This window comes from Natator depressus, chromosome 2, assembly GCF_965152275.1.
Source record: "Natator depressus isolate rNatDep1 chromosome 2, rNatDep2.hap1, whole genome shotgun sequence".
Classification (NCBI taxonomy): domain Eukaryota; kingdom Metazoa; phylum Chordata; order Testudines; family Cheloniidae; genus Natator; species Natator depressus.
The window spans coordinates 198,991,687-199,011,516 of NC_134235.1; the positions used below are offsets into that span (position 1 = coordinate 198,991,687).

At 41.0% G+C, this 19,830-nt stretch overlaps 1 protein-coding gene across 2 annotated transcripts in view; it reads right to left on the reverse strand.

Annotated features, from left to right (window-relative positions):
* PLCL2 (phospholipase C like 2) overlaps positions 1–19,830 on the reverse strand; it is a 191,373-nt gene that overhangs the window by 31,859 nt on the left and 139,684 nt on the right. For both annotated transcript variants that reach the window (XM_074945688.1, XM_074945689.1), the window contains one exon: positions 6,329–6,404. In XM_074945688.1, coding sequence (XP_074801789.1) covers positions 6,329–6,404 — 76 coding nt within the window. The remainder of the gene's footprint in view (positions 1–6,328; positions 6,405–19,830) is intronic.

Genomic DNA, 19,830 nt, shown 5'->3' on the forward strand with positions numbered 1-19,830 from the left:
AATTTAGTGTATTTACTACCAGCTCAACTTTTTAATGAAGAGTTATTTCACCTTTTTCCATTTAAAGAAAAAGTTGCCCACAGAGGCACATGTTAATTATTGCTTGTAATAAAATACTGCCGCATTTTGGTTTCCCAGTTTTCCCCATCCAGAGGAGAAATGAATTGGAGAGGTGCAAGGTTCCTCTCAAAGTTTCCAGTGCTTGTTCAAAACATCTTGCCCCACACAGAACCAGCAGGCGGCTCTGTTCCTGCAGCCTAATACCCATGGAAACTGAGGGATCCACTGGAGGCCACATCCCATGTAGAGGCTCTGAAGGGGGGTGCATGGCACGAGGAGGCTCTATTGCAAAATTAGTGCCTTAAATCATGTACTTAAAGTACATCTTTGTGCCCAGTAACTCTAGAAAAATAGACAGCCTATGTGAAATCATCAGTCTACTGCTCTTAAGTCTGTTCCGCTGACTTTGATATTTTAGGGTAAATAGTGCACATTAATTTTATCAAAAAGTGTTTTTTAAAAATAATAATTAAAAGTGACAGGGCAAACAGCATATTATCTCATGGGGTCATAGGACTACTCCTTCAGACAACATACACCATGTGTTCCAATGTGATAAAGCAGAAAATATTTCTTCTGTACAAAGCATACAAGATCAAGGACCACCATTTTTTGAATACTGGGACCCTTGGCGAGTCAAAGATCCTTGTAGTACATTTTGTATTTTTACATCACATAAGTAGTTTGAGTCCTGGTGACTAGTATGCAGGACTTAATTCCCAAGAGTTTACTTTCCGTATCACTGGCTTCTTCAGAGGATGGAGAGAAATAATCACTCCTTTTCAGAACAAAGTGTGGAAACAGAAAAACTGCAGTAAGCCAGTCATCTGCAGAAAAGTTAATACGTTACTTAATAAATGTGTATATTGATTGTTTATACAGTATTAGGACAAATTATAGTAAATGTACAGTCAGGGTAAGTAGTAAATTTATAAGATATGAAAAATGCCTGTTTCACGAAAATTTGAAATTCCAAGATTTTAACCATAAGAATTTTAGTATTAACTTTATTTAAAAAAAGAGTAAATCACGAGGTTTTCTATAAAACTCTTGGCTCAATTATTATTAAAGTCTGAAAACAGGTCTGGGCATAATTAACATGAATTTAAAAACATACATGGACTGTGCATGGCATATATTTTTATTTACCAAGAGAGTCCTATACGTTCACAGAAAACAGCAATTCCATTGGGAAAAAACACTACATTCTTATATAAATGCCAAAGATTGACTACTGTAGTTCTATGCTTTTTGAAATGCTCAGCATTAACAATCTTACACTACAGCAGCACAATTACACTTGCAGTTAACAGCCTGTCAGTATTCTCTTACTAAACTCAGTGAATGAAGTAACAATGTATTATGACCAAGGCACTGAACCAATGGGTTTGTTATCTCCTCCTGCACTCATTGTGCACTTATTTCCACAGGGAAGTATTAGGGATGCTTTGATTAAAAAGATAAAAGGAAACTTCCCCAATTCTTCTCTTTTTACAATTAAAAATCCCCCAAACAACCAAACACCAGATTCCTCCTGTAATTTGGACTCAGGACTATATTTTGTGTGTACAATATAGATTATCTCATGGAATACCTGCTCTCAATTATACAGACTAATCCCCATTTGTATTTGCATAACTTACCTCTAACAACCACAGCAAATAATTACACAGAAGAGTAATATTAAGACAGCATGTATTTTTTAGCAACTTTTAATGGAGTTTAGTAACTGGAAACACGCCGGAGAGCTGCACCTAGTGATCCACCACCTTTCTGTGAACCACCCCTGGTCCACAGACCATAATTTGAGAATCTGTGCAGGAGCTTCAGCATAAAGTATATAACACTTTTAGTGCCTGTCATCATTGTTTTGGATCATGCAAGGTCATTGTTTTCCCCAAATAAGCGATACTAATGTGGTTAACACTGTTTAAGATTTCCATTTTACTGTTCTTAAAAGTTCTGAAGGAATAAGTAAACCAAAACTGAAAAAAATGTGAATTGTAAAAGATGCTAGCAGAATGGATAATGAAAAATACAGCTTACCCATAGATGCTACAATAGAAGAAACTGCTAAGCTTGTATAATGAATTGATTATACTGAACCTAAAAATAATCTTCCTCGTGCTGAATTCAGAGACTAATATTGTTACATTTGACTTTGGAGGATTAAAACTCTATGGCAAGAAACACTATTATCTTTTGTAAGGAAAAAAATGCTTATGTCCTTTTGGTCATACTTAGAGGGGTTTTATAGTGCTCGATCTTGCCTACAGATGCAGTCAATGGGAAGCAAGAATAATTTGCACTTCCTTGACTAATTTTTCTTATGCTAACTGTAAATATAAAACACAAAAGATAAAGACACTTGACCCTAAGTACTTGGATAAGTTGGAAAGGCTGCATAGGAATATGACACTACTTATGGAATGGGAAGACTGTCTTTACAGGTATCTGTAACAGGTGCTTATACTTTGGGTAATATGAACTCCACTGATTACACTGTCATTCTAAAGCAAATAAACTATTCTGATACCTATGACAGTTTCTGAAAAAAATCAGTGGGACAGATTCTGTGTTTTACCTCGTGGGTGGCTTCAAACCACCTTTATACTGCCCAGATCCTGGGTCAGGTGGCAGCTGGTGTAGTCCTAGCATAAATTAGATCAAGCTCTTTGACCCCCTTCTTTGCAGGCCACAATTTCATAGTTTTCATCAGTACAGAGATTCCCCCTCCCAGCCCTGGCCCTACTCTCTATGCCAGGGATTGCAAGGGAATCAGCATAGGGAATTCTCCCCCACCTAGTTACAGCACCTTCATGGACCCTATATGGTGCCAGAGTAGCATATGAGGGCAGGGGCCAGGATTATTTTAAGTAGGATTAATTAAGCATAAAATGCATAGTAACAGTATCAGTGGAAAAGAACATTATTGGAAGTATGTCTTTTGCTTGTACATAACGCCAAGGTGAAGTTAAGATACGTGCAAAGCTGGAGAAATTCCATTTTTTTTTGTTAGTACAGATTGGAGTAAATTATTTCTTCTATTGATGAATTCTGGTGTTGATTGATCATTCTTGAAATAGAGACGATACAGCTTGTGTTCTACAGCCAGAGATCTGCTTATCCACTGAGCTTTGGCACCAGCTGATCCAGGAAGGCCTGAACAGTTCTCATTTTCTTTACTTCATGTTTAGTAAGCAATCCACCAAATCACAGGTGACTGGTAACTGCTGATAGTAGGGGGACACAATGGCAGCCCCCATCCCCGCTACCACAGCAACAGTCAACTTCCTCGTGACTGTCAAGGCACCCTGCAGCAACATCCTCTTGGCCCCCCACCCACAGCGCCCTGGCTGGCCTTAGAAAAAATGGGGCCTTAGGCAAACTTGTATTTTGGCATCCTGTCCTCCCCGCATCCCTTCCCATTGGCCCTGGGCCCCGCTGCCTCCCCAGGCTCTCCACCCATCCCCTCAGGCCCCTGCTTCCTCTCCCAGCCCACCACAGATCCCTGCCATTACCTGCTGCCTCTCTGCTGCCCCCCATCCCTTCAGGCCCCTGCTGCCTCCCCTGGCCCCCATATCCCCTGTTGCCTCCCCCACCCATCCCCCCAGACCCCTACTGCCTCCCCCAAACCCTCACTGCCTCCCCCACACCCCCATCCATTGCCCCAGGCCCACACTGACTCCTTGGGCTCCCCACCCCACCTGTAGCACCCCCAGTACCCACTGCCTCCCCCGCCCATTGCCCCAACTCCCCAAGCTCCCTTCTGCACACCCCAGGCAGGCTAGTCCAGACATGTACTCGAGCAGGTAACTGTGGCGGCCGGCAAAGAAGGGATGGGACTCAACAGGCTTCCCCGCGCCCCCTCTGGCAGACAGCTGTGCTGCCAGCCTGGTCTCGCTTCCCTGCTCTGGGTGCCTTTCCCAGGCATGTCCCTTCAGCTGCGCTCAGCCCAACTCCAACCCTGGCAGAAATCTCGGAGGGCATGTAACCCTGCGTCACCTATGCATCAACCTTCTCAACAAAGCTTATTTTCAAGGCATCATCACCACTGGCAAGGCTGCCTACATCCCTAACCTTCTTCTCCTTCTTCTCAATTTCCCAGCAATTTACTTTGGAACAAATCGTGGTTGATCCTGTAAACATATGGAATATGGTGGGGGGAGAAGACGAAACAAGGAGCGTTCCCCAGGCCTGGCTTTTGCACAGTGGCCAACTATGCTATGTCTCAGAGTAAAGCCACTATTCCATGTTAGTCCTGTCAGCGGCACTAGCTTCCTCACCAGGTGTGAGGTGAAGGTGGGGCAATGGTCCTGACCCTGCCCTGTCTCCTGCACTCATCAGCAGAGGTAGTTAGGTGCAGAAAAGAGCGCACACTGTACCTCTCCAAAGCGTAGTGCTGATGCAGGGCATTATTCTCTTTAATGTTCACCTTTCCCATTAATGTGTCTGTTTTTCCTCCCTTTTTAACTAACATTTAAGGGACTGACTTTGAAAAGATTTTCTTCAGGATCTCCCTCATTTTATTTTCTCTAGATAGATTTACACTACATACTACTGGCAGTGGTGCAGAGTGCACGAATAGCTACAATCCGTAGCAAAAAGCAGGCCGAGTCCACACTGCTGTGCGTAGTTACAGGTGAAATGCTCTGGCAGAAGTGAGGCAGTGGGGAAAGGCATCAGCAGCTTCCCACTCTGGCTGGCTATGCTTTAACTCACCACATAGACCAGGCCTAAGTTCTCTCCAGCTGTTCTTCATATCAAACAATCGCAGGGCTTATTTACACTGGACACGATCATATCAACTTTTCAGACCAGCCATTTGCTACATTTACATGAATTGTCACACTAATACAGTACAGTACATGATTCAAACATCAAGGGTTTTTGTCTTTATTCAGTACTTCTATCTCTTCTGTCAATACAGATTCATCACATTAGTGCAACAGCACAACATAATTTCCATAGATATGCCCTACACATGTATACCCAGGTGTATGTACCCCAGACTTCCCAGATGACATGACTGTTAAAAACATTAACATTTCTGTACGGTAAGTATTATTATTCTCAGTTTGCAGATGTGGAAGCTGTCCAAGGTCACTGAGGAAATAATTGTCAGATCTGGGATTGGAATTAAAGGCTTCTTACCATGTGGTCCTATGCGGAACATAGAACCTCCTCCTATTACCAATACAAATGTAATGCTTTCAAACTGTCAAGGACCACCTATGGCATAATTCCAACAGCAGCAAAATACAGAGCACACTGGAACAATTTGTCTACTTGGAAGTAAAATAAAAGATGGAAACAATGCAATGAGAATATAAACCTGCAGTTTATGTGATTATATATATATATGTAAAATTTAAAACTCCATTAAACTTTAATTTTCTAGTGGAATCTATTCACTTTAATTCTTTACTCAGTCAACATATTCTAGGTGTTTCTTTTCAGAAGGATGCAGGATGCTAACTGATCAAATGACCAGGAGCCAAGAGAGCCTGGGTTCTTATCCCAGCTAAACTAATTTATGGCATTTTGTGGCAATTCACTTGATGTTCCTGGGCTTCATCTAACCCAAATGAACCATATGATATCTGAGTAACACTGCAAATTGAAAATGATGAGACATGAATCCCTGATACAGGTGTTATTGTAAAAAATATGCCTCCCTAATCGCTCATATATCCTCAACACACAAAAGTCTAATGATGCATATTTTATATTTTCCACAGTCTAATGAACAATTAAGAAAACACAATGTTTTAACCACTTTGGCATTAAAGTACGTTCTAGAAAGTAGCATCTGTTTAGACCCACAGTGTGCACATTGTGCCCTGCCCCTACATCAGCATGTTGAGCAACACCTCTGGCATAGACTTAAAAAGCATGGCCTTGAATGTGTGTAGGAATAGCGCAGTATCTCTCATTCATAAATATATCAACGTGTATCTTCTAAACTTTATCTTTGCTTTATTAAAATAGAATATGTCAGCAGGCTACTGTCCAATCATAAAATTTAAAAGGATTAAAAAGAATGATTTCCAAAATTCAGTTGGAATGCGATAGACCCCACTGTCCATTATGAAATCAGTATTAAGAAGGTCCATTTTTACTGCTTTCGTGCCTGCATGAATTCAAATAATTTTGTTTTGTGCATTAGTAGAATAAATGAACCCAATCCAAGTTTTGTAAAAAAAATGAAAATATAGGAGAAATGCCTTACTTATTTTAATTTTTCAAAAAGAGAATCTGCACTTACCAGCCTTCTGACACTGTACTATCTTCTCATATACACTATTTGCATTTTCAGTCAGGGTCTTGATGGTCTGAATCATCTGCAGAGAAAATATCAGATTAAACTGTTCAAACATATATTTATAAAATTGTCTTAAAATATTATTAATTGTTGGTACAGCTGTATCTTTGAAAGATATGTGCTTAAACTCTGGAATATTTAGTTTTGAAGCCACAAATATTATTTCAATATCTATTATTAGTTTTTGCATAACTTTGTTTTCCTTGTTGGTACAAGGCAGAGGGATGCTCCAAATTTAACATGAAGGAAGGAGGAATGTGGTCCTGGTGGTTTGGGATTTGTGAAGAGGTTAACAAAACACATTGTGGTTTACCATTAGCCCACTGTTTGTCAAAGGAAAGGGGAAATATATTCCTATTTACCAGCTAATTCACATTCTATAGTTTGGTCAAGACAACCTGGATGCTGTTTCCTCCTCCTCACCCAGACATTCAGGATGACAACCAATCACCATCCAATATTTTCTGTTCTCTGTGTACTCTCCCTCTGCTTTTCCAGATTGGTTCCTTATAATTGCCTTTTTGTGGTTTGATCTGTCGAGAGAAAACATCCTATAGAGGAAGAACAAGAGACTCAAGGCCAAACTGGAAGAGGGAGTTGGAAGGTGAAGGAGCAGAAAGAAAGGAAACCACTGACTTCTTCACTAGCTCGTTCCAGACAGAGTTTCTTATGGAAGCCCTGCTCTATGCAATCAGGGCCAGATTTGTAAAGGTATGTAAGCGCCTAACTCCCACAGAAATCAATGGGAGTTAGGCACCTAAATACTTTAACAAATTTGGTGCTCTGTAATCAGGGGTGCATCCATAGTCGCCTGCACTTCGAGTCAATAGTGCCTGGTGAAGGGTATAAGGAATGCAAGCTTGTTCACTGCTGTCTCTGCCAGACAGAAATTGTTTTAGTGATTCAGGTTCTACGTTTTACCTGCTGCTAATGCATATTTACATGGAATTTTCTTTTCCCTGAGAGAACACGTTCCCTGTGCTCAACAAGCATCTGCATAAGCTCTACAGCAAAAAAACACCCTTAAGGTAACCCACCCGGGAAAGAGTTACTTCAACAGGCACAGTTGAGGAGGGGTTCCTTCACCCACTTTTATTTTTACGTGTTTTCAGTTTGAGAGAAGCTGAGGCCTCCTTTTGCATGTTGCTTTGAGCAAGGGATGAATCAAACTGGAGAAAAAGAGGAGAAAGCCTTAGATTCTGGGTCACAACAGGTGATCTTCTTGCCTTTCACAGTGAGTGAGGAGGAAGAACCTGATGTCCGCATTGACATAGACCATACCACAGAAATTTAACTATAACTTTTACTTCCAGCGAAACGGAAAGCTGGGCTAGACAAACTAAAGATTATTATTTGAAAGTAATTCTGGCCCTTCTTCTAGGACTACAAGGTTATAAGGTACATATGTTAAAATACAAAGAAATATGCAGCAGCTCAGATCTCATGTTTAAGGCAGAACTAAACAGAACATGAACCACAACTGTAGAGTTCTGTTCTAGAGTCTGGAACCCATTATTTCAGATTGGGTTATTCATTTTATACAACTAATTCTCCCATTCCTAGTTACCTCTACTTAATTTTGAAAAATCAAATTGTCTTGATTTCTGATTAGATTCCAGAAGTCCTTCAAAAAGAAAAAAATAAAATGCATATCACAACACTAAATAAGGAGGAAAAAATTTATATCTACCTTAACTAAGCTGCATTTGAAATATTAGTGCTGATAATTCCCCTGTTGGACTATTTATTGTACATAAACTTACATTTGGCACCCATGAAGGTAAAAGTTGCTGGATAAATAAAATTAAACTGATTACTAGATAATTAAGTACTGTATACTGAAGATGCTAACATTTTAAAGAGAGTCATACTTTAACCAAGAGAAAGCTGTAACACCCCAAATATTGTATGTCATCCCAAACAGCCTTTCTGAGAATCACTGCAAGCTGTTTATTCCCAATTTGTCCTGAGAAAGCTGTAAGAGTATTTTGTTTCATGGTGTTCATCACTAGTGATATGTTTTCAGCAACAGTTAGAAATTACAATTTATCTGCTCTATAGATGTCCTTGAAAGACAAGGAATTTGCCAGTTGTTTCAACATGCATGTCATGAAGTGTGTGTTTGTTTGCTTCTGTAATGGGCTTGAACACTAGGAACCAAGACACAGCTGATTTAAATCACAAATAGCCTTGCAATACCAGAACATGTTATTTTACTAACTAGCTGAAACAAGACCGCACCGCTCCCTGTAAGGAGAATCCTGTCGATTTGAAAAATGAAAATTACCTTGGAAATGATTCCCTGAGAATGTGTGGACACTGTTTTAATCAGAATGCCAATATACAACAACAAGTGACAATCTAATTTACAGTTGTACAGTCCAATTAAAAGCACATATGGGGTTTTTCCTAAAGAGCAGTTTGTGAACAGAATAGGGCAAGTGTTCTGTTAGGAGCAGTTTGAGTTAATAAGATGATTACTCATAAAAACCTACCAGTTGCCTTAGATAATGGTTTAAATAACTTACATAAATATTTACTGAATTCCAGGTATTCTGTGTAGTATATAAGAGGAAGTAAAAGGGAATACTGCAGATACGAAAGTAACCATATATACTTATGTAAGGCAAAATTGGTAAGTTTTTAAGTTTAAGTTTTTAAGACAAGGGATGTCATGTAACTAAAAATCCATTCACCTCTTTGAAAATCTACCTCAATGTAAGACAAGCAACATCTTAGTTTTGTACCGACAACAAATCCTACATTCTAAACTTCTCAGCCATCAGTGTTTAGTATCAAATGGTTTTTAACTCCTCATTATGGTCATAAGTTCAGTTCCTCATCATTTCCCATCTTTATCAATGTACGCCACCCCAATGCCCACATGACTCCCGCTCCAGACATTACAAAACTCACCCACTAATGACTATCTTCCTTGCTTAATTTTTTATCCATGTCACCCTGTCTTTGAATCCCGACACTATCTCCCACTGCTTCAAGGTCAAGTTTCTTGTCACTGTCTTCTATATAACTCCATAACGCTACCCTTATTTTGTTCCCCTTTCCTCCCTCTATACAACGTTTGTCTGCTTCTCCCACAACTGTCTCTATACTGTCTTCATACCAGATCTGATGCAGAGAACCCCTTCCTGAGCTCATCAGCAACACCACTACCTTGCAATGTTCAAATCCCTCTGAAGAGACACGTCTGCCCTGATGCTTATAGGAAACTTGTTGACTGGCAACAGCAAGCTTAAGGAGAAAAACAGCATCATTTTAACGTAGCATTGTATTACCAAGTCATGGCCAATCACTATCTCATCACTCTACTTTGATATGGCACCTTTTGTCTATTTTTAGACTGAGTGTCTTTGGAACAAGGATTGAGCCCAATTTTGCTCCCATTTATTTTAGTAGGCGTTATGGCCCCCAATACTGTTCTCACTGATAACAATGGAAAATGCCAAAGCTCACTATGGGTAATAACTAATAAAAAGATTCCCTCTTAACAAATTAAAAAGAAAAATCAACCTACAATTGTATGTGTTGCTGCCTATAATACTGGTACAGCAAAGATAGCTAAAATGTGGACTTGTCTTGCATGGATGGTTTTCAAACTTTTAAGCTATCTCTCCTGTTATCAACAATTCTTTCACTCTAGAATCCCTTCTGTGACAGAGCTCAAACATGCAACAGACTGTAATTATGTCACAACAGAGAAATTGTGTTGCCCATTCAAAATGTTTTGTTCTGGAACAGCTTTGAGAAATATTGGTGTTATAATATATTAGCTTACTGCCATATGTTTATATTTAAGCAACATTACTCTCATAATACCTATATCATATTAATTCTGGCCCAAACTCAGCTATGTCTTACACTCAGAAAATCTGTCTGTGTTCTGCTTCCCTTCAAGAACAAATTTATATATGCAGATCAGACTCACTAATATTCAGAAACAGCTTAATAATCTCTTTCAAGAAAAGTGGGGAACAAGTCTCAGAAGCATGATAAAACTGCTCCTGAGACTTTGAGGCAATGCAATGATGTCAAGGAGTCAGAGAAAGGAGACAAGTCAAAGATAAATAGAAATTCTTAAATCAATATGCTCTTTTTATTTATATACCGTAACAGCAAAGTAGATGAGGTAAATTAGTTTAATTTCACAGCTGGAAGGGAATTTAACAAAATAGTTGCATAAGTACTCATGTATCATGGAGAGGTAAAAGTTGCAATCAGATTCTACTACAAAGCCCTATTTAAAGTACTTGGTAACTTTGACTTGAAAAATGAGATTGGCCTGAAAACTGCGAGATCTTTCAGTAAATGTATTCACAAAGCGTGAAGAAAACTTGTGAAACTGCTTTTGTAGGTCATTAAAATTATTCTGATATGAAACTGACTTTAGTCTAAAATATCTCCTTCAAGGACGATAATGGCTTGTTTCTAGTCTTCAGCCTTCTTTGAAAACACATGCACTGGCTATATTTAAAGAAAACCTAACGTAATTAAGCAAAGTTGTTAATTTTTGCTATGGATAGGATAAGGGTCAATTCTGCTCCCATTTATTTCAGTGGGAGTTATGGGACCAATCCTGCTCTCACTGACATCAACAGAAGTTTTTAACTGAGCTCAGTGGGGGCAGGTTCAGGCACAAAATTGTGTGCAAATATGTTGCTCCCTTTTATTCGCCTACATTTTAGAAAGAACATAGGGTCAGTTCATTAGGTTAGTTCAGACAACAGCTAATTTAATGAGCTGAGGACCAACAATACCGTCTCTTGCTTGAGCAGACAGAAGTGGAAAAAGTGGGTAGATGTAGAAATGACACATGAGCTCCAGTCTGGCCAACCATTTCATATTGGAAGGTTGAGTCTGCTATGAGACTCAGACATTCCAAAACAACAATTTTTTTGTAGCTTCTGTTCTGAGTCAAACCTTGGTCATAACATTCTCTAAGAATTGTTTGACTGACTGATTCTGGTTAACATGCTACAGAAGTAACTAAGGTAAAACATGTCTAGGAGAAAACCTGGATATACCAAAACTAACAATTATTTCCAAACGTTGCTAGGGTACAAGACGGGAAGCAAGCACTGAGGCACAGAGGCAGTCTTCCTTCCCGCCCCAAACAGAGCTGAACATTCCAATCATTTTCCACTCCTGCCATCTTCTTCCATCAGAGTATATTGCAACAGAAACCTCACATAGACAAAAATTAGACAGAACATTTTTCAAAATGAATAAGCACTGCATCACAGGATCATTATGAAAGGGATATTACTGCAAAGTTCTTGCACACATCAAGCTTCACTCAGTGTTCCCAGAAGATGCTGGATCTGAATGTGATAGGTCCAGTCTGAGAAGCAATTATGGGGTGGTTGTGTCACAGTGCTGACATTCTCAACACGGATTTCAGCTGCTATGAAACAATGGCCACATAGATATGTTAACAGAATAAAAATATAGGGGCCAGTCCTTCAACCTTCAATAGGAGTAGGATCAAGACCCTAACAATGATTTTGGGAATAGTACATAACACTTCCAAAATAAGATATCTTAAGAAAGGTTCATGTCATCTTTTTTTTTTTTTTTAACTACTACTCCCCTGCACTCCTCAGAGTATACACACTCATCCCTTCAGTAAAGTGCAGTACATGTATATGGTTGCTGAACTGTTCAACTTCCAGACTGATCTGATGTACCAAATTCTTTTGTATCCAAGCCAAAATGATGACTTCATGAAAATATAAGGTCAGGACTGTGCAATATTATTTATCTCAAGTAAGTTTTAATGAACAATGTCACAGGCCTCCCTAGGCAAGGTGGATAAAAATCAATGATTTTACAGGGAGAAATGCTGATTTTTTATTTAAATGGATTGTTTTATTTTGTTCTTTAAATTACAAGAAGTTTTTCTTTTTAAAAATAGACCAGTTTAAAATGAAATCCAAATTTAATACAAACTATGTTAAGGGATGGCCCTAAACTTATTATAATCTCTTAAGCAGTTAAATAAAACAAATATGTTGAAGACTGCTTTTCTATATAAAGAAAGTTAAAGGCTGCTTTTCTACATGAAGAAAGAATAAGGAGAAAAACATGTAACTTTTGAGATAAAGCACAATAGGTCATGTACTGTATTAAGGGCTTATCATGTGGGGGAACCAGGGGCTGTGCTACTAGGTGCAAAAGTCATCACAGGTGTTGAGATTTCGCCTCTGACTCCAGGAGACATTATCATTTATCATTAGGATCATCCACTGAGCCCACCTGGGTGATCTCATACTCCTATTTTATAGGTTCTCCCGACCTGAACTCTGATGGGTTCAGTTCTCAAATTATGAATATTTATAACTCCATCCACAACGAAAAACTCTCTAGCTCATAGAAAAACACTGATAGGCCCAGTAACTATCAGCCCTTGCTTCTGGGTGGTTCTGGGCACTTCATGAATGGCCTTGCTCAGTCTCCTTGCATGTTTACACAGACTGAGATACAAACAAACAGAAATCCATTAGCTTCTCCAATACCTCCCTCTCTCTCTCTAAACAAATAAAAGACTGCAGTGCAAAGGCACATGAGTTACAAAAGCAAAAGTCTTGGATTGTTGTTAGTTCTTTTGTTTTTCTGGGGGTAGGGTGGGGATGGGGCAAAGGAGTTATGTAACAAGGGAAAAGGACCTGTGTGTGCAACCAGCAAGGAGCAACACTCATGTCCAAGCAGCACACTCTGGGAAGAAGGGGGAATATTCTTCAGAGTGCAGCCTCTAGTATTGTCAACGACTGGGAACTGGAGGAAATAACTGCCTTAGGTGCAGGTCACAAATACCACCCTATCTGGGAATATTTTCAAGAAAGTCCTGTACTTCTAGGTAAAAAAGAAACGTGCACCAAATGTGAAGAATGGAACAAATGTGAATAATAAAGAGATACAAGGCCTGGCTATCAGAATGAAACAACATTATGAAAAATGCTCATCAGAAAGCAATGACTTTGAAGATGATGACATGGACATTTCTGAATTATCTGGGTCAACTAGTTAGTAAATGTATTATGAACCAATCTTAAGGACTGCTTACCATGTATTGCTATGCTAGTAAATGATAACTTCGATTATTGTCATAAATTTGTGTTTGGGGTGGATTACTCTTACTTATGAATTTCAAAATATTTCTGTTCAAAATATAATTGGTATGTTAGTTTGTTGTGGGAGGCTTTATGAATTAATTTTTTTCTGTTACTACTGGACTTCTGAAATGATTTTTAATTGCTCAATATAATCAAAATATCTTAAGTGAAGATTTCCTGTTTAAAGAAATTTAATTGGCATTTATGAATTTTAACATTAAAAAAAAATCAAACTGTTTACCATGTTAGAGATAAGGATTTAAAAAGATTTAGATAATTCTAATAATAATAATCTTCCCTATAAAACTGGGTGTGAAATAAATTACCAGTATATCATTTTGTAACTCTCCTCACTCAGGGGATGGTCAGGAAGTATGACTTAGTGGTTAGGGCTATGGCCCATGACTGGCAGGGAGGTATTGGTAAGGGAGCCTGGGCACTCCCACTCCACCAGGCTCCAACCCACGGCCCTTTGGGGCTACCAGTGATCTGGAAACCAAGGCTGTCCTCCCTGGCCCACTTCCTATTTTTCTCCCGGCCCTGGGCCAGCTCAGTCCAAGGCTTTACCCTGCTGGCATAGTCCATACCAAGAAAGTAAAAAGGGATTACCAATGTCCAAGGTCCATATGAGGGGGAGAGGGGAATGCTCCTCTCTCTAATTGTTTCTGGGGTGGGTCCTCCCTTTCTTTCAGGGAGGGCCCTTTGGGGCAGTTATCCTAGAGATTTCGGCCTTCCCTCTGTTCTGTGCTGCTGGAGCCACAGGTTTCAAGTCTGCTGTCTTCCAGATCTGCTACCTAATGAGCTATTTCTGTGTCTTTTAATTCCTCTACCAGAAGGAGCATTTGTTGCAGATGTGGTGGGGCGGTGCTGGCTGGGCCCAAAATAATTCTTTAACCCCTTGTTGCCCCGTATGTACACCCTATCAGACACACTCCCCCTCAAAATGGAGCCAGGGGACCTGGGGCCATCAGATTGTTCCGCCCACTCTGGTGGGCTTTGCTGGTCTGATGCTGAATTTGGAATGCACAGGGATGGAGGGACAGATACCAACACATAAGTCAGAGGTTTGTGTTCTTCATGGTATTTAACCATCCTAAAGGTGTATAGTCAGTGACAAGCCTGAATGGGTTTCCCAAGAGATAATATTGGAGTGACTCCATGGCTCATTTTACTACCAGGTCCTCTTTCTCTATGACAGAGTTGGCCCATTCTCGTGGAAACAGTCCATGGCTCAAATAGAGCTTGGTGTGTTCCTCCCCCTTTATTTCTTGAGATAAGACGGTGCTCAGTCCCACATCCCACACTGACTTTCTGGTCTGCAAAATGAATTATTTGGAGAAGTCCGGACTGAATAGGACCACTTCTTTACGTAGGAGTTCTTTCAATTCTTGAAAGGCCTTTTCACAGGCCTCGGTCCAGTGTATCTTTTGGAACTGTTGTTCATGACCAGATCTGTGAGAGGTGTGCTATTACTGAAAACCTCGAAACAAACTGGCAGTAGTAGTAGTAGTAGTCGTCCCAAAAAATTCCAAATCTGTTTCTTTGTGGCTGTTTGGGAGGCTGCTTTGATGGCCTGGACTTTATCTATAAAAGTCCAGACCTGGCCTTTCCTAAAAGGCTTCTTTCCCTATCTTACACTTTTTGGGGTTCGCTGTTAGTTGAGCCTGCCGTAGAGACCGAAGCATGGTAGCAATTTGTGCCATATTCTTCCCAGGTTCAGCTGTAGATGATGACATCATCTAAATAGGCTGCTGCATACAAGTTAGGTGGCTGCAGAACCTGGTATGTGAGGTGTTGGAATGTCACGAAGGGCATAGTTCAGAATTGATAGAGGCCAAAGCAAGCGGCAAAGGTGTTTTTTTCTCGTGAGTACGGAGTGAGTGGGATTTGTCAATACCCCTTCGTTAAGACTAATGTGGTGATATACTAAGCCTTGCCCAATCTACTAGTTTATCCACATGGGACATGGGGTAAGTGTCATATCTGGAGATAGCATTGAAGTCGATGCAAAACCAGACAGTGCCATCCAGCTTTGGGACTAAAATGATGGGGCTTCGCCACTTGCTTCGGGATTCTTCAATGACCCCAATCTCCAAAATGGTCTGGATTTCTTCACATATGTTCCTGGGAAGTGGCTGGGGATTCTCCCGGAGGAGTAGTCCTGGTTCTGTCTGGATGTGGTGGTACGTGTGATAGGTCCTTCTGGGTTGGGAGAAGAACACTGTCGGGAACGCTTTCATGAAGCTTGTAATGCGGTGCACTCATTTCTCGTGAGCACCCCCTTGGCCTAGGGCACGCACCTGCACACTCACTCTCAGATGTCGCTGCTCTGGCATAAAGCAGGTGCCCCAGGGCTCCCTCCCTGGAGACAATGTCTTCACCCTCTTGAGACTTCCTGGCTACAGATCTCCAGTTGTGCCACTATAGTTCAGTTCCCCCTTTGGGGTGCTTCAATGTCCAGGCCACTTCCCCCAGGCGGCTAATAGAGGGTGGGGGGAACCCGGGCCCACCCACTACTCCGGGTTCCACCCCAGAGACCCTGTAGATTGCAGCTGTCTGCTGTGTCCCTTTAACTATGTCACACATCTTCTCTAATTCCCTGGGCCACTTCCCTGTGGCCCCGCTCCATCTTCACCCTTACCTTGGGGCCTTGTCCTAATGGAGTACCAGCAACCAGCTCGGGGCTCCTTCTCACTTTCCTCAGCTTCTGGCAGCACTGCCCTGTCCAGGGTTCTGTAGTTCTGCCAGCCAGCACATACCATCCACACTCCTACACCTCCAGCAAGGAACTGAACTCCCTCTGGCCCTGCAGCTCTTCTTAATCTAGTCTGCTAGGTCCTGATTGGCTGTGTCCCACAGCCAAGCTAGGCAGCTTGGAGGACCCTCTCCACTGCCCTTTTTTCGTGTGGGGTGTGGCAGTGCCATGAGATCTCCAGCAGGGGGCAAACTGCTGCACCAGAATGAGTTCGGTCACCTCACCTCTACTCCGGTTCCAGTTTCTGGCTTTAGCCACCTCCAACACAGGTCTCAGTTTCTGGGCGATGACATGGAGTCAGGCTCCCAGAGGGTACCTCTTCCCCTGGAACCTCTGGCAGAAGGTCTCCTCCATGATGTCAAAGTAGTCCAAGATGGCTGCTCTCACCTGGGTGTAGTCCTGGGCAGACTCAGCATCCAAGCCCCGATATGTGGCCTGCACTGGCACCATTAGATATGGTGCCAGTAGGTATGGCCCATTGTTGCTGTTCCTGTTGTTGGGCGCCTAAATCTGGAACCAGCTACTGCTGCTGAGTAGCCATTTGCTGCAGAAGCTGTTGCTGCTGCTGGTTCTCCATCACCCATTTCAGCAAACATTCTAAATCCATCATGGCTGACCTACCAATCCACGTTGTTTTAAATAGGGCTCCACCCTTGGGGTGGAAAGGTGCCTGCATTCTCCATCAATTTCTAACCATCCTCAGTTGGGGGTTTGTCAGGAAACGTGGCCTAGTCATCAGGGTTATAACCCATGAACAGCAGAGGTGTGTTGGTATGGAAGCCCAGGCCCTCCCACTCCACCAGGCTCCAATGCAGGGCCCTTTGGGACTACCAGTGATCTGGCAACCAAGGCTGCCCTCCCTGGGTCACTTCTTATCTTCCTCATGGCCCTGGGAGGAATGACTTTTTTACCATTTTGTTTCAGGGTCTATCATGAGAGGTCCATTATCTGCAATGTCTACAACTTCAGAGTTATCTGCCGATACTGCCAGTAGTGCTGGAACTTAACGTATGTCAGACAGTAAATTACCTGTATCAACCCCCCTTCCCGCCCCAAAAAAACGACTTTCTTCATCATCCAGTAAAACCAAGGATGAGTTCAAAATCAGAACTCCAATTCCAGCAACACTCCAGAGATTAAAAGATTCCTCAGTTTATTTAGGCAACAAATTCTCCCTTTCGTCTTGTTCAGAACAAACATCACATTGACATGGTTCAATTGTTACGACCAGGCTACATTGCACCTGGCAGAGCAGACTTTTCTGGAAGTTTGCTGAACACAGTGTCTGAGAAGAAAGCTGAACAGTATACAAAAAACACTGACAGGAAATTTGTTAATCTGAGTCTTGACAGATGGAGTGATGTGCACAATCCAGTAACACATGCTGGTGTGACAACAGAAGCTGGGCTTGTTTATTTTACAGAAACTATGAACACATCAGGAAGTGCCCACACAGCAGCATACTTGTAGCAGCAGTAAAAGCTCTAACTGAACAAAATTGAAGTGTCAAGTGCACAGAAATGTTGCAAATGTAGTAAAGATCAGAAGAAATCTAGAAGAAATTAATTAAAGGAACCTGAAACTTATAACATGTGGGTACAGTTCTGATTTCATGCATCTTTTAGCCAAAGACTTAAGTACAACTCAGGAATAAAGGAAAAATATTGTTGAAATTTCCAGAAACTTCAGCTTCACTGAATCAAGCAGGAGGATCCACACCAATTCTCCAAGATGTATGACAGAATTTCTTGGTTGACTCTTTTGAGCTATTTATTAAGAACTAGCCTATTCTGAGGACAATTTATTAAGAAAATTGTGACTGTGACAGAATGCTGGGAATCAAGAGCTGAGCCAGCACTCTGATCACTTAAACACCAATTAAGTCCCCCAACGTGGCCCTGACTGTGCTTAATTAGTGGATTAGAATGGGCTGGGGAGGACTAACACCTTAGTCCATTAATGCAGAGGGTGGAAGGCAGCACAGGAAGGAAGTTCTGGGGGAGAAAGGCAGGTTAGTAGAGCCAGAACCAACAAGAATCTCTGGGTGGAGAGATCTCATCCCTTTCCTCTTCATTCCTTTCGTCAGAGGAACTGACTTTGTAAGTGGTGTCGTATATGGATCAATAGAGACTGGTGGAAAGACCAATGCAAATAAACTACATGTTGGTGATTAACAACTGAAGCTCTGCTAATAGGCTGTGTAGACTGAGGAGAAGACAGGAGTGGGACCCCACCCTGCACAGTGACAAAAATCGATGGAATTATCACAGCCAAACTAGTCAACATTGGACTAAAGAGAAATGTAGAAGATAAGCTGAATATACTGAAACTTATTTCCATAGCCCTGGACAAATTGCAGAAAGATTGCTGCTGTATTGATTGATGCTATTGATATTTGGAAAGAACTTCAGGAGACACTACTGGCACTGATAGAGTGCACAATGCAAGAGCAACAGTGGGAGAATTTCAGAAAATCCTTAGTCTAGTAAGGCAATGGAGGTGAGCAGCCAAGAACCACAGGTTTGCAACCAGTGGTATAAGGGCTTCGAGCTCCCCATCACACAGCTAGGAGATGGAACACCCACCTCTGCCAAGTTCAAGTATTGTGCTCTTCTGCCACTTTCCTTAAATAGCAAGGCTTTATAACATCTGCAAGTTAGACACTCCAGTTTTCAGCTGACCAATATATCGGAAATACAATTGGAAAAGAGACTTAGCTAGTGAACCAGTGAACAGCTTTCACCAGGAGTAAAGTTTTCCAAAGACTACTCCTGGATTAGCTATCAGAGAGGAAAAATATCAGTCAAGAGCAAGTCTCCAGTAAAGCATAATTACAGTAGCTTTCTTCCCCCTCCCCCCGCTTTTTACTTTTCTTCTTCTATCCCTTTAATTTCATATGAAATTTTTCAATATTCTTTGGCACTGGTTATGCTGACAAAACAATATTTATTCTAATTCTAGACAGATATTTCAGATAATTAGCTGAGAGCCTGCACACCTGATCCAATTGTCTTTGGGTCATTCTTTTGGCATTAATGGGTAATATATATAAATAATTATCAACATATAAATAACTGAGTAATATATATCAATAATTTTATCAAACTCCGCTACATGCATGTAAATAAAAATATATTTTTACTATGGCTACTCTGGTTGGTGCAATAAACACCTCCAATTAAAAGAAGCTTTTAATGTCAAGCTTTGTGGCAGCACATTGATAAAAGAAACTGCAAACAAGACAGCAATCAATAATAACCTCATAATAGATCAGCCGGGATTTGGCCCAGACAGTCAAAGTCGATTTATAATGAAGTGTAATTGATCTTTCTACTGCTGCAAGTGCTGTCCCAAACTGCCAGTGTAAGAAACAAAGCTTCTGCATGTTCCTTATGTTTACAACAAGTACTTGTCACCAATACTTCTTCTTGGAAAAGACAAAGATCAGACTAAATTTGTCTGATGCCAGTGATTCATTCGGAAAGCTTGTTTTCATTATCTCACTAAAAAGAGTAAAGAGTAGAAATCATACTTACAAGCCAGGAAAAATTCCTATTCTC